General features: G+C 26.5%; 2 protein-coding genes across 5 annotated transcripts; one reads left to right on the top strand and one right to left on the bottom strand.

The window, feature by feature from the left end:
- Positions 1–1,195: 1,195 nt before the first annotated feature.
- LOC127276906 (TGF-beta receptor type-1) lies at positions 1,196–17,835 on the bottom strand. Of its 3 annotated transcripts, none has more exons than XM_051297603.1 (8): positions 17,114–17,835; positions 15,218–15,329; positions 14,221–14,336; positions 6,642–6,875; positions 4,467–4,700; positions 3,999–4,339; positions 3,679–3,918; positions 1,196–3,359 (listed from the first exon to the last, which is right to left on the bottom strand). In XM_051297603.1, the coding sequence occupies exons 1-8, from the start codon at positions 17,190–17,192 to the stop codon at positions 3,234–3,236; spliced, it is 1,482 nt and encodes a 493-aa protein (XP_051153560.1). In that variant the 5' UTR covers positions 17,193–17,835; the 3' UTR covers positions 1,196–3,233. The 3 variants fall into 3 exon arrangements, with proteins under 3 accessions (XP_051153560.1, XP_051153558.1, XP_051153559.1); XM_051297601.1 differs by lacking the exon at positions 14,221–14,336 and adding an exon at positions 8,330–8,511; XM_051297602.1 differs by lacking the exon at positions 14,221–14,336 and adding an exon at positions 12,805–12,959 and having other exon boundaries at positions 17,114–17,833.
- Positions 17,836–18,103: 268 nt separating this feature from the next.
- Positions 18,104–23,154, top strand: LOC127276904 (uncharacterized). Of its 2 annotated transcripts, none has more exons than XM_051297599.1 (6): positions 18,104–18,475; positions 19,946–20,032; positions 20,213–21,626; positions 22,053–22,138; positions 22,219–22,343; positions 22,414–23,154. In XM_051297599.1, exons 3-6 carry the CDS (start codon positions 20,734–20,736, stop codon positions 22,900–22,902), a joined length of 1,593 nt encoding a protein of 530 aa, XP_051153556.1. In that variant the 5' UTR covers positions 18,104–18,475; positions 19,946–20,032; positions 20,213–20,733; the 3' UTR covers positions 22,903–23,154. The 2 variants fall into 2 exon arrangements, with proteins under 2 accessions (XP_051153556.1, XP_051153557.1); XM_051297600.1 differs by having other exon boundaries at positions 20,198–21,626.
- Positions 23,155–23,413: the final 259 nt, after the last annotated feature.

Below are 23,413 nucleotides of genomic sequence, written 5' to 3'. Positions count from 1 at the left end.
TTCATTTAGTCGTTGATAAATATATCAAGGATATACTTATATTGTTAGACAGGATTTTACGATATTATAAAGTATTTCTTTCTACTTTTCTTCATTCTCAAAATGAATTTTCCATACAGAATAAAATCATTTTAATTAAATCTTGAAGCCGTTGTGGTTTATTAAAAAAATGTTTTCTAAATTCAAATTTTATTAAAAAATGAAAAAAAAAATTATTTAACAATTTTTTCTAGAAAAATAATAAAAAATAGTTCTCTTGCACTTATAATTTTCTATTTTGCATTCTGCGTTTCATGGCACTGAACCCTTAGAATCAAAAGATTATCGCTTATGTTTATGATAGTTTTGCCTTTATTAAGAATTTTTTTTAATTATGTAATTAAAAGTAGTTTTTATTGAATATTTTCTATGTATTGAAAACTGAATCATAATTATTTCAAGAGTCGATGTATATTTTCACTTCAAGCAATCATAAACATATAGCCTATAATTTTTTGCTTCTTACCTTTCTTCAGAGCGTGTCATATTCATAATGATAATTTCTACATAGAATCATATAAAGAATAATTTGTTGTTATTATTGTTTATTAGTTAATTAAATTAATAATTAATTAATTAACATAGGATAAGGAATCTAGATAGAAATTTTCAATATGGATACGTTTTTACAGAAAATCATTTTTTATAAAATTGTATAGAATTAAAAAAAAATTGTCTTGTTTTATAATACGAATAAAATTAGTACAATTTTCCTGACAGATAATATTCTAGTGTAAACGTTTTTTAAGGCACGCTTACATTTATATGATACATTTAATCGCTCAACACTACTTTTAATGTCATTATACAATTCTTCTGTCTTGCAGCAGAAAGATGAAGGGGAGGGTGTTTTATTTTTTTTAACTTTATGCGTCGGTATGATCGTTTAGAAAATTGTCTGAAGAATTATTCATTTTGAGCAAAACATTCAGGTGTATGCTAATATTGAGGCTTACAAAAAATTTCGTGAACATTCATTATTATATATTTTTTTTATATATATAAAATAAGACAAATTGCATGTGTTCAAAAAATTATTATAAAATTTTTTTTCCCTTTAAAATATAGAAAAATTAATTCACAAAAAAAATGATATTCTCTAATGGAGATTGTCGGATTATATAGCGGTTAAATAAATTTTTATATGCTTTAAATATATATTTCATAACTATTATATTATATATATAGTGTTTATATTTTGAATATATTTTTTACCCTCGTTTGTCAAAGCTATTAACATTTAAGAAGCACATTTTTCATTTTTTTTTTTATTAAATATGTCACTTATGGAGTAAAAATTTAATAGTGTACAAAATTTTGGTCGCATCGTACATTTATATTTTTTTTTTACAATAATTATCAGGTTTTTTGTAATAATAATGCCCTTCGATGGCACATTTTATTTTCAATAAACAATATTCTTTTACACAAGTCAAATTGACCTTAGATCATTTTTGACAATGCTGTGTGATTAAAAAAAATGTACAAAATATTGTTTTTTTTTAAAATTAGAAATTGGATAAATTTAGAGAAATAAAAATTATTTTTTAGATGCAAATATTTCTTAGGTCAATGTGCCTCGTTGAACAATCCAACACCTTTTAATAATTAATTAATATATTCAGAGAACAATGAAAAAATCAGATTTTCATGTTTTTGATGAACGAATAAATCATATTTTGTATTTTATGTTACAAACAAATTTTAAAATGGTTTTTTGATTCTATTTATTTTGTTCCGAATATTTTAAACAGATAATAATTTTTTTTAGAAACATTGTTGTTATTTTAATATAAATAAACATAAATCAGAAAACCATTTTTGTAGATTATATTATTTATTATTAATGTGTAATCTAATTTTTAATTTAATGGTTTTTTTTTCTTTTTTGATGTTAAAATATAGAATACGCATCTTTTTAATTTGTCATTTTTGTCGCAATCGAACTTTTTTCAAAATTTAGAACTTAAATATTTAAAATGACTTTTATTATAAACAGAAAATGTCTTCAAATGTTAATGAAATACAATTAAACGGGTACGTTCTTTTATTTCAGTAACTTTTTTTTTGTAAATATTTATATACTGACGAAATGTATCCCTTTAATTATTTCATATAATAATTATACAAATAATATACAATGAATAGACAAAAAAAAGGGTAGAAAAAGAAAAAAAAGAGCGGATAAAATAAAATCTCTAGAATAAAAGGACAAAATTAACTTTTTATAAAATTATCGAATATAGTAATATAATGTTATTCTCTATTATAATGTTTTGTGTTATTATTTTACAATTTTAGATATGTTTTGAAAGGCATGCTATTTTTCACATTCTACATAATGCACATTATATATTAAAATTAAATTTATTAAAATCAAGGACCATTTATTGTTTTACAATACAAAAAATAAATTATAATTAATCCAAGTCCAAAATTTAATTTTTTTTAAATAATAAAAGAAACTCAAATGTTTAGTACGTTACTAACTGAAAGTAACGTTATTTTATTATCGATACCTTTTATAGAAATAATGTCGTTACTTCTGTTTTTAAATATACTCTATTACACAAAGTTTATTAAAATTAATTTTATTTCTTAAATTTAAAAATAGTTTCGTATTAGTTATGAAAGTTTTATCTCCAGCAAGATCATATTAAATAAAAAAAAAATACGTGTCCTATTTTTTAACATAATAGTTTTTTTCTATAATTAAAAAATTTCAAAAAATTGTTACTCCTTGATTTAAAATAACATTGTGCTTATTATCCGTTCATTTATCAAATGATAAACTTAGAAAATGTTATATAAAAAAAAATCATTTTTATGTCAGTCTTTGCGATTCATTATTCTGAACTTCATTATATTTATTTGTAGCTTTTTTTTGTAGGTCCCTGGTAATAAAATGTTAAAAAATTGTAATTATTTTGCGGCACAATCGAACATTAATGATATATTTTACAATAAATGGTATCATGCTCTAGCTGGACAAATATTGTAAATAATTTCTGATAATTTCTATAAAAACTTGAAAAAAATTTTTTTTTAAATCAATTTCATTGATCAAATTTAATTTTGTCTATCAGAACAAAAAATAAATTAATTATACTACATTTGAACTGAATTTTTTTGTATATTATCAAAATATAATATTTAATTGAAGATGTAGCATTTTTATAAAAAACGAAAATGATCTAAATCTTTAGATCATCCATTGCTCCGTAGTTAGCAAGAGATTTTTTTATTCTTAAGGCAGTTAGTCTTGCAGCAGCATTGTGATACCAACATTCTTTCATGACCTTGGACATCACTTGCAGGGCCTGAGTAAAAAAATTCAAGAATTAAAAAAATAAATAATACTTTTTTTTAATGATCAAAATAATTAGTAAAAGAAATTTATTAATTTTAAAAGATTTAATTATAATTCAAATTTTTAATCCAAAATTAAATTTTGTCCAAAAATTCGACTAATTTCCGTTGAGAAACTAAAAAACTACTTACGTCAATCAAGTAACTAAGATTATTATTTATTTTTAAGACGAATTTTCATTTTTGAAATTAGCATTTAATGGAATTTATTTTTTAAACGAATAAATATAAAATAAAATTAATTTTATGTAAAGTTTCCCAAACACTCACATCAATTGATTGCCATCGATTTGGTATTGAAGGCCGTTGTCTATCAGTGCATACGACCTTGCGCATTTCTTCAATTGTTGGATCGGAAGGAACTAAATCATAAAATGGAAGTTGATAATCATCATGGATACCACCAACATTGCATCTTCTTGCAATTTCCCATAAAATTAAACCTAAAGCATAAACGTCTGCACGCTTGAAAGAATCGAAATGATTCATATTTATTGTCTCCTCGAGGACCTAATGAAGAAAATAATAATTATTTTTCTACAAAGCCAAAAAAAAGAAAGAAGGTTACACTTTTAGTCTAAAAAATATACCTCTGGTGCCATATACCGCTTTGTTCCAACTCTATTATTAAGTTGAATGTCAACAGTGTCGGTAATAACATCATGTCTAACAGCAAGACCAAGATCACCGATTGCACATGTTCCATTAGTTTTGACTAAAATATTTTTTGACTTCAAATCACGATGAGCTATCGCTGGCTTTCCTTGGGTACCAACTATTTCCATATGAAGATGCGCCAAACCAGTAGCTATAGATAAAGCCATTCTAATCATTCCATTTGTATCGACAGTTGACCTATTAAGGTAATCGAAGAGTGAACCTTTCTCATGATAATCAGTTATAAGCCAGAGCTGTGTCCATGTTCCATTGTCTACAATGCAAATATAATAAGTTTCTCTATTTGTAATATAACCACATTCACTAACCACCCTTCAATTATTGCCTATTGTACCGGAAGTCTATTTAATATTAAACAATTACTGTTATTACAAATTTACCTTTATTATCCGCAGCGATAAATCCAAGAATATTATCATGTCGAAGCATTACTGTTTGATAAATTTCAGCTTCCCTGAACCATGATCTTTCTTCACGTGAACTAAATATTTTAACAGCGACATTTTCACCTCGCCATCGACCACGCCAGACCTCGCCAAATCGACCTTTGCCAATAGTTTCAACTAATTGAATCTGGCGGGCAATACTTCTTTGAACCAAAAGTGGTAGACCTACTTTAAAAAAGAAACAACAAAACGCTACTTTCAGTATACATTTCATTTTTTGAAATTATCCGTAAAATGAGACTTAATTTAGTTTTCAGATAATCGAACTACAGAACAACTATAGATTTGAAATATTCTTTCATGATTTAGATTCGGTGTTCTGATTTTAATATTTATATTTAGTAATTAAATTTATGACTTAGAATACATATTGAAATTCTACAGGTTTACATGAAAGTACTTCAATTATAAGAAATTTTGATTTATATAATTGAATATCAAAATTAGAGGCGCATGAATTTTGTACTTTAAATGCGCCTAAATTTGAATGTCACAATGAACCTTATTTTCACTTCGCCTAATTTAATTTGGCCTAATCTAACTGTAACTTTTTTCTTATGTGCCTTCTCCTAATTACCTAATAACCGTTCTTGTTCTTGTTGAAAAACCACACCCTTTGGCTGGACTAATCGTTACATTACGGAACTGCCGTCAAACTTTAAACTTCGTAGGTGAAGGTCCCTGGGACACTTTTCTCTACATAAAAAATAGCTTGGACTTCTACTGCAGTTTGCAAACTTATGATCGACTTTATCGCACTTGAAGCACGCAGTCGATCTGTCCGCTGCCTTACAAACTCTTCCTATGTAACCTTACGACAGGCACCGGGTGCACAGAACGACCATTATTTTTATTGGGCAGCACATATAACCAATCCTTATGCGTCCCACTTTATCCAGCCTGTCCGCCTCCTCTTGGTTGGTGACAACAACCGCGAGCTTTATTCCTCGTCGGTTAGGTCCTAGGACCGTCACTCTCTTGCTTCCTAGCTTCTTGAGTACTTCCGCCAAAAGCCTGTTGGACCTCTTCTTATTGGGTAAGCCAATTCAGGTCGCGGATCTCCAGTGACCTGTCGATTCCGTTCTGCACCTTCCCTATACTTCCAACCGCTTTTATGACCTCAGTAGTGAATGCCTCCTAATTGTAGTCTCCGATTTTAATCAGGAGATATCCCCTTCTAGTAGACCTAGCGCCGACAACCTGCGTGTGGCTGATGTCCGGATTCACTTCCATTCGAAGTTTGCTCGTTACACCGGCATACGTTGTTCCTGTTGCGACTCGGATCACCATTGTTGTTGCTTTCTTACTGGTTTGCTTAGGATTCGGTGTTACCGCCAGCTTTGCTATCTTTTTGACAAAAGGTGCCTCCTTTTGCTTTTTCTTCTTCTTCAGTCCAATCCAGACTGACACAGCTTTTTTTCGTTTCTGACCCTCTATGACCAAGGTTGCTATCGCCATTATCTGCTAGGGCGTGTTTTGTCTTCGACTAACTGACAAATTTCTGAAGAGTCTTAAGTCCGTCCTTAATAGTCATGTTGACATTCTTCTGTACTTCGCAAGACTTTACCATCTTGGTGATCTTCTCTTCGACCCTCTAAAAACACTCAGTTTTCTCCTACGTAATCTTTAAACACTTCTCGCGTTCTGCTTCAATTGTCTCGTTGTCTAGGTCAGACGGAATTAAACTTCTTCCACTGCTGACACTAGAAACGCTTAAAGCGCTTCTTCTTCTACTTCCAAGTCTTTCCAAACGGACCTGAGGAACCTTAAGAAATTGGATACCCTCATGGTCAATCCTCATTATGGCATTGAATGCTGCAGTACCCAAGGTGTCCAAAACTGCAGCACAAAATAATTTTAATCCCTAAACAGAAGACCTAAAGTTACATAAACAAAATTATTTACTGACTCTCTTCCTTCTCTGAAAGGACGGACAAAGCCATTTAGAGCTTCAAACAAATGTTCCAGCTCTATTAAAGGAGCAGAACTTTAGGCAACATAAGAGTTAGACCAAGTGACGGTTAAACCAAATTGTGACATTCGAATGTAGACCAATTTAAATGTTGAGAAAATTCACGTCAAAGAAGGCATACTTTTTATTTTACTTACCAGAGCCACTACCACTTGTTGTCATTTCTAACATATCTCTAATAGTGACACCACCAAGAATTGGTCTATCTGGAGCTTCCATAGAATCATCTGGGAAATGTCTGGCTGGTCTTTTTCTTAACATATGAACGTGATAAATAGCCATAACGACAAGGCACATCGCACAAATTGGCAAAGCTATTGCCAATGCCGTTTGCCATGTCTCCCACGTTGTCCTACCTCCGTTTGTTAATACTTAGACAATAAAATTCAATTTAATACCATTGAAAAATATCAAAAAATCATTAAATTTATTAAAATACAATACAAATATGGCACAGAAAAAATAATTCCTTATAAGCAACAAGCAATAAAAGGCCAAACAAGCAGTAAGACGATAACGTAAAGCATTTACAGTTGACGCTTTATTTTTCTATTTTCAAATATTAAAGAAAAGCTCGATCCCGTTTAGGAATCTAGTTTAATTTAAGCAAATTGAAGAATTCTAAAAGTACTGTTAATAAGAATAAAAAGTATTATACAAAGCAGACATTTACATGCAATCAGTTGAGGATGAAGGTAGGATTCTATAAGATATGAGAAAGTCCATAAATTCAATTCTATAAGATAAATTTTTTGTTAATTAACTTATCACATTCAATAGATCTAAATTCTCTGGATTTTCGTAAAGACTTATATGATAAAAAATTAATGCGATACATAATATGTTGATTTTGTGTCGTCGAATATTCATTTTCCCCTTTTCGTGCTTTTTTGATGACAATAATATATATCTTGATATTTTGAGCAGTATTTTTAAGGATATTGTTAATTTGAGAAAAAAACCACACATAAAATGTTAGCTATTAAACAAAACGAGCATGTGGATGTCGTTCGTTGAATCATACATTATTTCGGAAATTGACTTTTCACAACAAACTTAAGATTAAATATAAATGACTTATATTAACTTTTTGCAGATAAGAAAAATTAAATTCCAAGAAATAAATATATTAACCATGAAACAATGTCAAATTCAGAATGTTGCATTTTTTAAAAATTGCTCCAAGCATATATGTTCGATATTTATTTTAAATAGCATATCCGTTTCGTAACAGAAACTTCGATAATAATTTTCATTTGATCTGAATAATAAGCAATGCAGTCAGGCACTTCTTTGTCCACCTCAAAAAAAACAAAATATAACAAAACATTACCCAAAAAAACTGAGATTGCTGTGTTTGAAGTTTTCATTTGTATTTTCAGGCCCTTTTCAACATACAAAACTTAATAATAAATATATGTGTAAAACAAATTATTTAATGTATTTTTTACTGACGAGAACATATACTTGATTTTGTATAATTTTTTTAAAAAACATTTTATGTTATTAAATAGAATAAAAATTATTTAATTTTAGATTATTTAGATTAGTAGTATTTTGTATGTAAAGTAATACAAATATTTTTCTCATCAGTTTAAATTTTTTTTAATGGAATGTATAAACATTTTCAAAATGATAAAAACAAGTGAATAATGAAAAGAACAAATAGTGAACCCAAGCGCTTCACAAAAGCACTATTTTATGACGATTGAATCATTTTTTTTCTCGTAAGTTTTTTGAATGTATGAAATATTGCACTATTTTTTTCTTTTAGCACAAAGACTGTTTTTTTTTAATGTCGAAATAAATTTAATTTGGTGCGTACCACGAGAAGTGCGCTCTGCTGAGAACTTAGGAAATGAAGGCCTTAAAGAACGGTTGCAGTAATCAATGTGATTACAACAAGCTATCACATATTCATTGCCTTCTGGACCACGTAGTGTCTCATTTGTCTTGCACCAAATTGAATACTCAGAGCTTGGAAAGAACCGCGTCTTATTGTAACACCTGAGAACAATTTTTTTTTATACTCAAAAGACAAGGCTTTTTAGGAATTAATATTTCTCTCGGACTTCTCATCGGTTAGCGAAAAATAAAAATAGATGGGAACAAGTAAAGTTTCATTTTTTTCTTCTTTTCATATTTTTTTTTTTTTTTTATTATGAAAATGAATTTAATTTATTTTTCATTGTGAAAAATTATGGTACAAATATAAATTTGAGCAGTTATTTAAAAAGAAAGAAATCACACTTTACAGGAAAAGCTCATAATTAAGAGGGTTCTATTTATTTATATTTTATTCTTTCTTAAAGCAAAAAAAAAAAAAAAACGCCCCTTAACAATGAAGCACAGGAATTTAATTCCAGGAGTAGAAAAAATTATACCGACTTCCGCTGCAAGCTATTAACTATAAAGAAAGTAAATTAGATTTAAAATTAAGTTTTATATAAACTATATAGAAAGAAAAGAAAGTAAAAGATAATAGATTAGAAATTATAAGTACTACATGAGTCCATAGATAATTTACCGACAAAAATTTTTGTGACTAATTAAACCAAAACTATTGCTCTATTATATATATATATATACGAGTAATTAATCACAGAAAAATTGTTGAGATCAAAATATCTCAAGGAATACCGTGTTAAAAGAAATACATGAAATTTATAATTAGGACAACAATTAGAAAGATTAAATAACATTAATTTTGATTTGAAAAATATTTAGTATATTTTCCAGTGAGTAATTTTAAATCCCATTAAATGTGTAACTAAAAATTAATTTTTAGTTTAATACATTTTTCAGTATCAATTGCAAACCAACTGCAGTAAAAATCAAAGATTTTATAATGATTTTAATTAAATGTGATGAGCACTGAAAAAAGGATGTAAGTAGCAAAAAATTATAGGTTATGTTTATGATAGTTCACTTCAAACCATCATAAACATAACCTATAATTTTTTGCTTAGTCTTCTTTCTTCAGAGTGTGTCACAAATATTTCTTGCGTGATTTTTAATTTTCTATAGTAAATGACTGACAAAGAGTTTAATAATAACTACTTAGAATACTAGTACTAAGAATATATTTACATTTAACAAAGCCCGACAAAATATGAGCTTCTCGCAATCACTTCTTTTGACACATATACACAAAAAAATATTTTTTACAGTTAAGACTTACAATTTATTAATATACAACTAATGTAGTTAAATGAATGTGATTATTTATTCAACCTATTGTAATTTTTTTTTTGGTAAAGAATTAGGTCAGAACAGAAAATAAAATAACTGATAATGATAAACTTAAAAGAATTTGATAGTTTATATCATTCTCATTCTTGTGTTATTTAAAAAAATTAATTTCACAATTACGAGATATTTATAAATAATTTCATTCGATGATAAAAATAAAGATTGACATAAATAAATAATAATTAGTCAGGGTAGAAGGACATGCGTAGAGAAAGCTTCGAGAAATGCGAAGAATAATAGTATAATATGAAACAGGGGATGTAATTGGCGCAATATTCTCAAAAAAAAAAAAATAATTCCATTCAAAAAATGTTATTTTAACATTTAAAAGAAAGAGAATACAAAAAAACAGTGATACCTGATATTTTTTTTTCAGTTTCAGCACATTGAAAATATTGCGTCTACAGTCCAACATAAAATATTGGGAGTATAAATAATTTGATATATTACCCTGTAAAATTCTTAATTATGAAAATTAATAATAGAAACAAGTAGTGTCGAAAGAAACAAGAAATCTACCTATTTACAATAATATTTATATTAAAGGCGACCATTTGCTTTAAATATTGGTGTACAGTGCGTTTGCATGGTCATCTACTTTTTATAAGTGCATAACATGCTATGTGCCTCTTTCTCTCGCTCTCTTTCTCTCTCTCTCTCTCTCTCTCTCTCTCTCTCTCTCTCTCTCTCTCTCTCTCTCTTTTATGGCTTAGATTTAATACATCGTAAAAATTTCGATTATGCAAAATATTGAACAACGAAGAACGAAATTCTAAAACATCTCTGTAGGTGGCACGGTCATGCATATATAGCTTATTTATTTCATTAATAAGTAAGATTTTATAAAAATAGTTTAACAAAATTTAAAATATACTCCATAAAATAATCTTTGGTTTTATTTTTGTTATACAGGTTCAAATATAAAATAACTGTAATCCAGCTCCTTCAAGGAAACCAATTCGAAAATTTTCTTTTAAAATAAGCATAGAAATGATTTCATTTTACTTCCAATACCAGGAAACGAATTTAAGACGCGCTCCAAACGAGGCGAATGAAAAAAACGTATTTGTATATTGCATTTCGCAGAGGACTATATTTTTCGTTATTATGAGACAGGAAAAATTCAGTTGATTGTACGAGAAGTACTATGTTTAAAGAAAAATGCAATTCCAACAATTTTTCCTCAATTGAGCGGAGGGGAAGAAGAACTCGCTGAGGCGTTCGGCTGGACTATGTATTGCCGAACATCTATTGTCCAAATGCCATTAAAATTAAAAATTTTGAGTTTTGAAAAGTGCTACCTTATAGGAAATAAAGAGGCGCATCTTTTTTTTCTATGAACTTTTTTGATAAAACAATTGGTTTAAATAATAATAATAATTGCTGCTTAAGCTAATTTTCATCTGATCTAATCTTTACGCCATCTAATTCTATAACATAATTGTTACTTTTTATTTGGCCTATTCTTTCTTTGGCCTAATTCTTATGCGATCTAAATTTTATTTTACCTAATTCGCATTTGGCCTAATCGTACTATATCCTAATTGTTACTAGTTCTAATATTAATCTAACTTAATGCTTAATTGGCCTAATCTTAATGTAACCTAATTTTCACTTTGACTAATCCTCATTTCATCTAATTCTTTGTACTTATTTGGACTTGGAAATTCTTCTAAGTTGAACTTGAGTATAAAATCGGGCAGAGTAACAGTACTTCTACAAGATTTCGTATGCGAAGAAGACGTGCTGGTACCAAAATCTGAACTGAACTCTCCTGGCATATGTGGACCTTTTATACAGAATTTTCATCATATTAGACAAAATTCTCAGAGTGGGTTGCATTTTCCACCCTCCTAATTAGAAAGTGATCATCAAATCGTTGTGGATTAGGGTGACTTCCATTTCAGATTCCCAACCCCAATCCAGATTCACACGTATGAAGTTACGGTAAACAATCAATGCAAGTAATGTGGAAGTTCTTCACGTTACACGCGACTTCCAGACAAATCTTCTGAGTATAATGAAGTTTGTAATGTTAGGGTGAATATCAAGTTTAATCAATATCGCATTTGGAATCAGGCCTAACATTGTTGAATGATCTTTTAATATCAATTGATATCGCCAACGTATGGAACGAGTCTACGAAACCGTTGGTGACGTCCGCGACAAATGTGACTATACACAAATAACTAACGATCTTCCCTTCCGTAAACCGAATTGTTGAAGTCCCTTCTCCAAATTTAAACTCAATTTCACATATTAAATATTTGAACCCAACTAACTTCAGAAATTATTTACTGGAAAGAAATAAAATCCGATTTACTAGCATAACTGAAAACTTTAAAAAATCATTTGCTTGTTTTTTTAAATTCAATTTAGATGACACTTAAGCCTAATGAAGTTGGCAAATCCTATACAATGAAACATTAATAAAGAAACTAATATTTAAATTTATTTACAAAAATTAATCCAAAGATCGTTATTTATATTAAAAACTCTAGAAGCGAGTTCTTCTCAAATAAAACTAAAATCTTATGAGGCCGTTTTCACCGTGTGGATAAATTTAATTATCCGAGAGGTTAAAGGCAGCAGTTTTGCGTCTGCGCAGAATGTTTGTATACAACTTCTGCGCAGACGCAGAATATATCCGCCTTTAACCTCTCAGAGGATTAAATTCATCCACACGGTGAAAACGGTCTCAATGTCTCATTTCAAAATTTATGTCAATGTTTGTCTTAAGCTAATCAATTCTAAAAAAATTCAAATTTCAATATTCAATATTGAATATTGAATATTTCAATTTACAAGAATGGAAGCATTTTGTTATCTTCAAAAGAACTTTTGCAATAGACTTTTTAAAGCTTCAAAACTATTAAATCGAATAGAAGAATTTAAATTTTCGGAAGTTAGCATACTTTTTTTTAAATTTTTTATTTATAAAATTCGAATAATATATTGAGAGGTGTTTTTGTAAATAATTTTAATATAAAAAAGAAAATTAAAAACGCGTGCCACCTTTGACATTTAGTTACAGGACAGTAACTGTACCTTCTTTGATGCGAGGCTGAAGCTGAGGTCTCAAACCACGATTACAAAAATCCTCTTTGCAGCATTTGATGACGAAAGTCGTATTCATTGAGTCGCTCGTCATACAGAAGATCAACGGCTCAGGCTGCGACGGAGAGAGCTGTTTCTTCACGCACCTTCAAGTTTATTCCAAGTAGCATATTTAGATAAAAAATACATTCTCGTATTGGAGCGAGAAAAAAAAGAATTAAAACGACATTGTTTTTCAAATTCATAAAAAAAAGGCGTTAAGTCGTATCTAACATGGAAAAGAGATTTTTGCCGAGTTCTATTGTATTTAATTCGTGAAATTTTCATTTTGTAAATCAGAATAATTTCTCTGATATATATTTAAATAAATTTATAAAAAAAAAAATTAGATTATTAGAAAAAATATTTTTTTAATTTTGTTAAAATTTCGAATTAATATCGAATTAAAAATTCCTAATATTTTTAACAGAAACACAAATTCACAAACAATCAGAAAAACTCGAATTTTTTAAATATCGTCATTTATCCACGTTTATCAAATGTTCCATTTATTAAATGGTTTAAATTTTTCATTACAAAAATGTATTAATTAATTTCGAAAGAATATTCGAAAGCAGTATTTTAAAAAAAATAAAAAAATTTTCGGACACAATTTTTTACAATTGTGAATGGGACCTAGAGTTCAGTTAGGGCAGTTAACAAATGGGGTGCAACATATAATTAACCTCATTTTAAAATAAAACCGAATTGAATAATTTTTTCGTTATTCTTGGAATGAAAATAAAAGGCATAAATTTTCTTGCCTTTTATATATAAAAAAATCATGTGTTACTTTTTGGATGAATTTTTTTTTTGACTTTATAGACACAAGACTCTCTTTGATTGTGGTAAAATATGTAATCAGTAGTTTTTTTTAAAATTATTTTGTTAGAAAAGGGAGACTTGTTATAAAAAAAATTAGATAAAATCTTTAAACAAGGTTAATATACTTTAAAACGGCATCACATAAAGTCTGTTAGTTATCACTCTATAAACAACACTGCAAAACAGAAAACTTTTGTATTTTAATGTTAAAATTTCACACTAAAAATATTTGATAAATTGAAAATTTTGTTTTCCCTATTTTGCTGTTTTGATTCATTAAATATATATTTTTTTTAAATTTACAAAAAAACAGTAGAAACTTAATAAAAGTTCTATCAGATAAATTCTTTTACTATTTACATTTTTTCTGATTTTGAAAAATGTATTATAAATTTCAAAAACCCTTAATTTAATTTCTTAACGGTGTTCATTTAATTTAAAAATGAAAAGAAAAATTTAATTTAATAAAAATAAAATTTATCAAAAAGAAGCTGAAATTCAATCACACAAAAACAATTTCAACTTTTTAATGTTAATTAATACCTGTATCGGGATGTTTTAAATTTTTGTTGCAGTAATTTGTATCATCACAATATGCAGTCGAATCATCAGGTTTAGGCCCTTCCGGTGGAAACCAATTTTTTCTGTCATAACATCCTCTAAATATGAAAAATTGAATTCACCTTACGTTTTTCAATAATCGAAAATTAGAGGAACCGTAAATTTTGTATTTCAATAAAAAAAGAAAACTAATCATTCTAAATTCAAAGGACAAATTCGTAGCCAAGGGCGCCAAATTTTATTGCACCGCCCCCTGATGAAGTGTGATTGAGTTGCGCAGTAAACTAATGCGCAATGTACTACTGGACCCCACTGAACTCAATTTCTAATTTCACTAATTAAAAATCTTTTAACTTATTAATTAATTTTCAAATTCGATATAAAATAAACAGTGAGAACTAAGAATATAATACATATATGACATACTATCAACAAAGGGACCTAATAAGCAAAAAATTGTAGGTTATGTTTATGATAGTTTTACATCGTTATGTAATTTCACTTCAAACTATCATAAATATAACCAATAATTTGCAATAGCTGTCCCAAACGAAAAATTTCTATATTTAATTAACTTCATACTTAATATATTTGCCATGAGTTTTTATATGAATTAAGTTAAGTGAATATAGAAATTTTTCGTTTCGGGTAGCTGATTGCACCAAAATTTTTTTAGTGCCCTTTCTTCAGTGCGCGTCTCTTGTATTATTTATTCCTTAAGGGTAGGTCAAAGTCGATGCAATTTTTACATAGAGTTTCAATGGAAAAATCGCATCGACTTTGACCTGCCCTTAATTCATATAAAAGTTCAATATATTATTCATTTTTAACGAACTGATAATAAATATCAATTATTTTTCAAATTTTATACCTCTTGCAGCATAGAAATCAATAGTGAATAACAAAAAAAAAAAAAAAATTAAAAATAATTATTAAATAAATTTTTTTAAATCTATTATTCTTATTTAGAAAAATTTACCTGTAGGCATGTGTAACAACCTCATGATCCAAAGTCGTGCTGGCAAAGCAGTAACCATCTGTTATACACGTATGATTACTCTCAGTGCATATGTCACAATGGCACTTTAATCCTAAAAAAATATAAATAAATAAAAAAAAATTTTTTTAACTAAAATATATTATTTTTATGTAGGGTAAATGCATTAATTACGGCGCGATTCGAGTTAAAACACCTTTAAAATAGAAAATTCGACATTTCTATTGTGTAAATTAGTCAATTTACGACTTATTTAATTAAAAGCTTGTTATTTAGATATTTAAAAAATTTTAACTGTATCAGTTTCGGTGTATCAATCACGGTGACCAAAATTACGTGTATTTTGAAAATACTTTACTCACCATAATTGAAGCCAATATAAATATTAAAAATGTTTCAATTACCGTGAGTGAAAAAATTTGATCTCAAATAATTAAATTAATAATCGTTTAAATGTTCATCTTTATTAGTAATTGTATAAAAAAAAAGATTAAAATAATTTTTTTAAATCATTTTGCAACAGTTATATTAAATATAATAGTAAAAATATCTATTTTTTATGACCGCGCCGTAATTGGTGCACTTACCCTATATCTTTATTAGATTCAATATTTCATAATTATTATTATATTATTTATTATGGAACTTTACTATTAAATATTAAATTAATTAATTAGTTTTATAATTTGTTTTAAAACTCGTAATTTATTAAACAAATTTATCTTTAATTATTTAATTAAATAATTTAAAAAATAAATTATCTACAAAAATTTAAGAAAAAATAATATTTTGAAATTAACTTAAAATATTTAATCAAATTTATTAATATTTAATTAAATAAATATTGAAAAATAGTTTCAAATATTTAATTAATTATTTGAAATTATCTCGAAATTATTATCAATAAAATAATTGAAAGAGTTTTTAAAAAATTAATAAAATAATTTAAATTATCTTCGAATATTTAATAAAATAATTTTAATTATTTTCAATTACTAAATCATAAAATTTTTAATTAATATAAATCAAATAATATTTAAATTATCTTTTCTTATTTAATTAAATAATGAAGTTTATGAAAAATTTTATAACAAAATTGAAATTATCTCAAAGTAATTAAAAACATGATTGAAATTATCTTCAAATATTTAATAAAATAATAAAAAATATCTATCAATTTTTGATCACATAAATAAAATTATCTTCAATCTAGAAATTATCTTTAATCAATCAAATAATTGTTTTTTTTCAAAAAAAAAAGTAAAAATAATTATAAATTTTTTCATCGTCCATAAATTTATGTGTTTTTAAAAAACAAAGGAATTTATTTTACAAGAATAAATTTATTATTTTATTAAAATAAGTAATCTGATTTTAAATATATTTAATATATGAGCGATTCCATGTGAAATTTACCTATGACATTTTAAATTCGGTAAATATTTTTTTTTTCGATCTTTATATAGAAAAAAAAAGTTTACGTTTTTTTTTATTTCTTTATAAGTGCTCAAATTTTTGTGTTATGAATTTTTAAAAATCTGATTTTATCGAGTTTTTTTTTTAAAAAATACACCTAATTTCAATGATATCTAACTCTAAAAATATTGAATTTAGAAATTATGACCAAAATACAAAAAAGTTTCAGTTTTTCATCGACTTTCAAAATATTTTAACGAAAAAAAGAATTTTGAATTTGTTTAGAAAAAATAACGATTTTTTATAAACAAATTAAATTTTTTTTAAATTTGTGCGCGATTTTTTTTTTATTTTTATACACATGAAAATAATAAGAAAAATTTTGTAATAAGTTTTGGAGTGGGTCTGATAATCCTTTTGTTTATATAATTTTAATTTTTTAAAGAAAATATATTAACTTACCGTTGATAAATAGAGGAATATGTAGTAAACATAGAAGCCCTAAAGTTAGTAAACTTCTTTTTTCCCAGCAAAATCTCATTTTTTCTCTCTCTCTTTTGCTCTTCACTTTAATAGAAAATTAGCAACAATCACTTAATAGTGAAGAATCAAATTTTTTTTAATACATAATAATATTAAAAGTAAAACTTGGATTTTATCATGTCAACGATATTGACTTCATAGAACAGACGAATAAATATATTCGATTCAATGTAAAAACACACCGGTCACAGTTTTTTTTACACTCCGTCATTAATTGACAGTTTCTAATATACAATTGCTTCATGTTCTTTTTAAAAAAAATTTTAAAGAAAAAATTTTTTTTTTTACATTCAAAATATTAATAGCGAAAAGAAATAAAAATAAATATCAAAGAAATCATTTTATGACATTATATTGAACAGTAAAAAAAAAAATTAAATAGTCAAGAGCCATATATGTGCGGCCATTTTTGTGCAAAAAGACGCAATCAACTTTTGGCAAATAATAAAACTTTTCCAATTATTTATAATAAGTTAAAATCTATTTGAAACGATAATTATTATTAATTTGAATTCATTTAATCAAATCTGTTTGTCATTCTTGACAACTGTGCGGCTCTGTTACAAAATAGAAAATTGTTTTGCTATCTCACAAACACACAAAATACACTACCACATTCTCTGTATAATTAATTTGCACTCCAGTGTGTACACACCCTTTATTGCAGAGTTGGGTTGTTAAAGAATTATTTTAAGCAGTGTAAAGGCGAATGCACAATGAAATCGTAAGACAACTTTTACATAAGGTAGAAAAGGAAAGATTATATTACTATTCTTTTCTCTCTTATTATTACGTTCGACGCTGCGTTTTACGTTGAATAATGAGAGAAAGAAAGACAGATATATACTTTTATCCTTGTTATACTCATTTAAAACGCAGTCATGTAAACACTGCCTGATGGAAGGATTCGATTTAACTAAAAACACATAATATACACTAATTATCGATTTTTACCTATGGATCACGGTGTATGGATCCATTTAATATTCTATAGTTTAAGTTTATTAACACGGGTGTAAAATAGTTTTTTTAATTAATTTCACTTAAAATAGATCGAAGCCTGAAAATAATTACAAAGCAGAAGGTTTTGTAAAAGAAGACCAGAAAGTGATTATAATTATATTAGTGGTTGATTATACAGTGGAAATAGAAATTTTGAAAACAATGCTCAATGATTTTTGTTTGGAACTGTTGAAAATGAAATAGTGTCTATTTTCTTAAGAATTTATAAATTATATTTTCAAGTAAGAATGGATTAAAATAATTGGAGTATGGCAAGAGGTGAGTTAATGTTTCAATGTATATAGATATATCAATCGCTTTTCCATGCCTTAATGCCACGGATATTTTAACTTTTCTTTTAAATTTTTTTTTCATTTTTCTAGTACTATTTCATTGTAATTTTATAGCATCACCTTTTTACATATATAGTTATTACAATTAAAAGTTTTTTGGTTAGGTTTCAATGCTTGAATTGTGGTCACAAAACTTTTATTGAATCACGTCGTTATAAAAATATTTTCCAAATGTCAAAGCAAAAAAATCATGTAAATTTACTATTTTTAAAATTACATTTTTTTTTTAATTTGGTTTATTTATAAAACTTTTTTCTACATAACACATTAAAAGTGAGTTATAATTATTCTTACTTCAAATGTAAAATAACATAAAACACTTTAAATATATAATCTCTATTGAATTTTTCAACATAACCTATAAAAAAAACGTCGCACTTTGAAAGAGGAAACTTTAATTATTTTTTTTTGTGTTGTCATAAATTTATATTAAATATATTTAATAAATATTAAATCATATTATAATAATATTAATTATAGTTTGAGAAAATATTTTACGTACATGATATTAAAATTATTATTTTATAAATATTAATTAACATTAATGTTATATATTTATAAAAATAAATAAATTTATAAAAAATTAAATTTTTTATTACAATTAAAATTTTTAGAATGAATTATATTTTAGATGATTTTAAATTTTGAATTTTGATAAATTAATTAATTTGGCAAAGAATTTTAGTTAAAATTTTCTAAATAATTACATTTTAGAAGTTAATTTTTGTGAAAAAAATAAAATTTTACAGGGTTTTTTAATGGAGATTTTATTTTAAATATTTGAATGAAAAATTTTACACAAAAAAAAATTTAATTTAAATTTTTCAACATAATATTAATGTTTCAAAAAGATGCAATTAAAGTTATTAATAATAATGATCAATCTTTTGAAAAATTCATTATTTTAGAAAATTTTTTGCTTTTAATTAACTTTAAGGAAGTTATTTCATCAACTGTAACGGTATTTTATTTTCTATTTAATTCTTTATCATAATTTTTATTTGTCTCCTGATTCATTTCTTCCATTATAATATATTATTCATTTAATTATTTATTCCTAAAATTATTTCTTTTTAATTTGATTAAAATTATGATTCATTTAGTTAAAACTTCATTTAAAATAATTATTTTACTTTAATTTTTTGTGAATTTATTTATTAATAAATAACAAACTTTTTACACTTCTGCTCTAACATTAAGAGTTTTATTTATATTTTTCAAAAATTAAAAAAATTATCTCTTACAAATCTGTTAAAATATTATTTCTGAATAGAAGAAAAAAATTTTTTTTTAAATTTTTTATGAAATAAGAAATACCTGATTCATTTTAAAAAAAAATCAAATTTGATTAAATTTTATTTTTAAAACAGTTTTAATTGGGATTTTTTTCTCATAGCTTTTACATGGACCTAAGCAGGCCTAAGAATTATAGGCACGGGGCACAATTATGCGATGATTGGTCGAAAACAACGAAGTGGGAGAGGTAAGGACATTTTATATTTTTTTTATTAATTTCTCAGCTGCAAGAAAAAAATCAAAAAGGTTAAAAAAAATAATAATTTAACCCAAAATTATGACTCATAATTTTTTCTGAATTCTTAACTAGATCTTTCAAAATTTAATGAAATTAATATTTATTTTATATTAGTCCTTTAAATTTCAGATCAATTTACAGTATTCTGACAACAATGTTGACAATTAAGTATTTGCCTGGAAATTATTTATTGACGAATAATTATTCATTAATTAAGAGGAAAATGACAGGAATAATAAATTGAAAAAATTAGAATGATAAAAATATTTTTTCAAATTTTCAATAAAAAATAAATTAAAATAATTTTAATGAGATTTACATTAATCAATGTAATTTTTTTTGCATCAACGATAATTGATGATTCTTGAAATGATAGAACTAGTGTGTAGCAACTCATTGAGTCCAGGCACAGTTCTGAAATAATTATCAACCGAATTTCGGTTTTTAAAGAAAGAATTATTATCAAAGATTATTGAAATTTAAAAGCAGTATTATTTAAAAAAAAAAAACTATTTGAACAATGGATTCGTGGATTGATTTCTAATACCAGTTAGAGGTTTTTTTTGAAACCAGTAATTATTTTTATTAATAAATATAATAATTATAATGTAACAAATGCGTAAAGATTATTGAAGATTCAGCATCAAGTAATGCTGAAGCATATTTTGACTGGTCCGCCGTCAACGGGCATCAGTCATCATCATAATGACTGTCAAGCGTCTGGGACAATGCCTTCGTCTAATAATTTACAGCAACATCATCACCATCATCATCATGCGGATCATTATAATTACAGTGGTCGCAATAAACGTAATGGACATGATGTTTATGATTCAGTAATTCTTCCATCTTCACATCGTTCAATTGGACATCATCAGCCAATGGCAACAACTCCATCATCTGGACATCATCATCCTCTAAATCATTCTCAATTGAGTGTAAATAATATTTTACAAAAAGTGAATGCACAAAATTCACATGCATTAAATTTATCAACACTTTCAACTTCAAAACATTCCGTTAATAGTGTTAGTCCAGTTGTTGGTAACAATAATAATGGTGGTCATACATTAACGGCAAATGTCAATCAAGAAAGACCTAAAATCAATGGAGGACTGGATATTTCTAGGTTATCAAGAATTCATAATCAACCAACACCATCGCCGGGACTTATTCAAGTTCAACCAATTATGCAAGTTTCATCGAGTCCAAATATTGTGCCATTAAATAATTCTTGGTCAACTACATTATCTAGAAGCAAAATACAAGAATCGGGAATTAAAGAAATGCTAACAAGTTTGGGATTATTGTGTCTTGTTTCTCTACTTTTAGCTTTACTAGCACTAACGTTTTTACTTAAAGTTTCACCTATTACTGCAGCAACTAGTACATTAATTAGTCCCGAGGAATATGCTGTTGTTTATCAAGTTACATTAGCACTATGTGCTTTGGCGCTGTCACTAAATCTCTGTTGCCTTCTCGTATGCGCCATTCAATTTCTCTTCGCAGTTAAACTCGTAAGGTCTTCTTATCAAGGACATCGGTAAGTTTTAAAATTCAATTTTCTATTATAGAAATAGATTTTTGAATCTGGATTCTCATTCAATAACTCGGGAACGATCAGGGTTGCCAGATTAGGCGGAATTGAAGTCTCAGTTGAGATTCTGTTTAATTAAAATTCTCTTAAATAAAAAGTCATGTAAAGAAAATGACTGTATAATAAAAATTTATACAAAAATTCGATAGCTTAAAATTTTATTAAAAAAATTTGTATGAAAAGAAAATATATTAAATTTTAATTCGAAAATTGGAAATTCGTTGAAAAAATAATTATTTTTAATAAAATAATTTAAAATAAAAATTCTAATTAATGATTTTTATGGGATAATCACGCACCCCATCAACTTATCTCTTCGTTTTTTTTTTTAATTTTAAATTATAAATTCTTTAAAATTCTTTTTTATTTTAGAACAAATAAATACTTGGAGAAATCTTCAGTCAGTCGTATTTGTGCAGTTGGTGGATTTTTCATTAGTATTCCCGTATTTTTAACGGGTAAGTTAATTTTCTTTTAAATTTTTATATGTAACTATTTTTAAAATCGTAATTTGAATTTAAAAATTTTTTTTTTTTAGGAATGATCTTATATACATTCACGCAATTTCACACAACACCGGCAATTGTAACATCAATTTTCATCGCTCTTGGAATCGTATTTTGTGGATGCGCAATGGTGCATAATGTCTTCGTGTGGCAAAGGGTATTATTAATAATAATAATTTTTAATTAATTATCATTTTTTAATTATTATTCATGATTAATAATTTTAGGAGAAGACGAGTGCTATGAAAAATATAGCGCGCGAACAATGCGAAGCAGCAGCACAATTACAACGTCATCAACAAAATTTGCAGCAACAACAACTTCAACAACAACGTTCAATTCTTACAATACATCCGTCTTGTCCTTCAAAAATTGAAAACATGAATACCGTACATTCAGTTGTTTCTAATTCAAGAGGTTCTCATTGTCCACAGCAACCATCTCATCTTCGGCATACTTCCATGTCGTCACCAAGCGGTATGACGACAAATTACAATAATCTTAATATATCTTCACATAGAAGTATTCCAACAACACCACCTGCATCCCCTAGTAATCATTCGCCGACAAGTCCCGTTAACAAACATATTAGATCGCCACAAAATTTTCCCCGAGAAATAACAGGCAGTGTCAGTCCAGGTATTCCCAATGCCACATTAGATCTTAGTAGTGCAGCCAATACAAACAGTCCACATGAACTTTCTACACTCGTGTGAGAAGAAAACATATACAACGATAATTATACGTAAGTTATGTTTTTTTTCAATTTTAATATTTAAATCATTTTTTACATGATGATCTTCTACTTTAGAATTTTTCAAGTTTTACAAATCAAAACTTGACTTTCTTCGATGATTACATTTTACATTTCATTCACATGACAATTTGAAAGATCAAACTATAGAAATGACCCCAATAAACCTAAAATAAATTAGTTAATTCAGGATATTAATTAATTAATTAATTATCTAGTAGGGGTTTTTCAGAGGTAAATCTATTGAAGTTTTATGAAAAATTAATCATTTATTGTTAAACTACCAAAATTAAACGCGCCTCGGATTATACGACTTTTTCCGACTTTTTTCAAAAATACGACTTTTATCGACTTATTTTAATAAAATGCGACATTTTTTTTTTTTTTTAATTTGAAAAAAAAATGTAAATAAAATACATTTTTTTAGTATAAAATGTAGATCTTCTTCAGATCTTCTTCAATTCAATTATTTA

Source organism: Leptopilina boulardi, unplaced genomic scaffold (genome assembly GCF_019393585.1).
Source record: "Leptopilina boulardi isolate dan_hultmark-lab unplaced genomic scaffold, ZJU_Lbou_2.1 LbouV2_155, whole genome shotgun sequence".
Lineage (NCBI taxonomy): Eukaryota > Metazoa > Arthropoda > Insecta > Hymenoptera > Figitidae > Leptopilina > Leptopilina boulardi.
Note: the sequence above shows the minus strand (reverse complement) of the source record. Positions and strands in the feature narration are given on the sequence as shown.

Bases quoted from the DNA above. Each gene is read 5' to 3' on its own strand.
- LOC127276904 (XM_051297599.1), top strand. From the start codon at position 20,734: ATGCTGAAGCATATTTTGACTGGTCCGCCGTCAACGGGCATCAGTCAT. The intron at 21,627-22,052 runs GTAAGTTTTAAA...TTTTTATTTTAG, and splicing joins TCTTCTTATCAAGGACATCG to AACAAATAAATACTTGGAGA. The intron at 22,344-22,413 runs GTATTATTAATA...TAATAATTTTAG, and splicing joins ATGTCTTCGTGTGGCAAAGG to GAGAAGACGAGTGCTATGAA.
- LOC127276906 (XM_051297601.1), bottom strand. From the start codon at position 17,192: ATGAGATTTTGCTGGGAAAAAAGAAGTTTACTAACTTTAGGGCTTCTA. The intron at 8,512-15,217 runs GTAAATTTTTCT...AATTGTTCTCAG, and splicing joins GTTGTTACACATGCCTACAG to GTGTTACAATAAGACGCGGT. The intron at 4,340-4,466 runs GTAAATTTGTAA...TTTGCATTGTAG, and splicing joins TATCGCTGCGGATAATAAAG to ACAATGGAACATGGACACAG.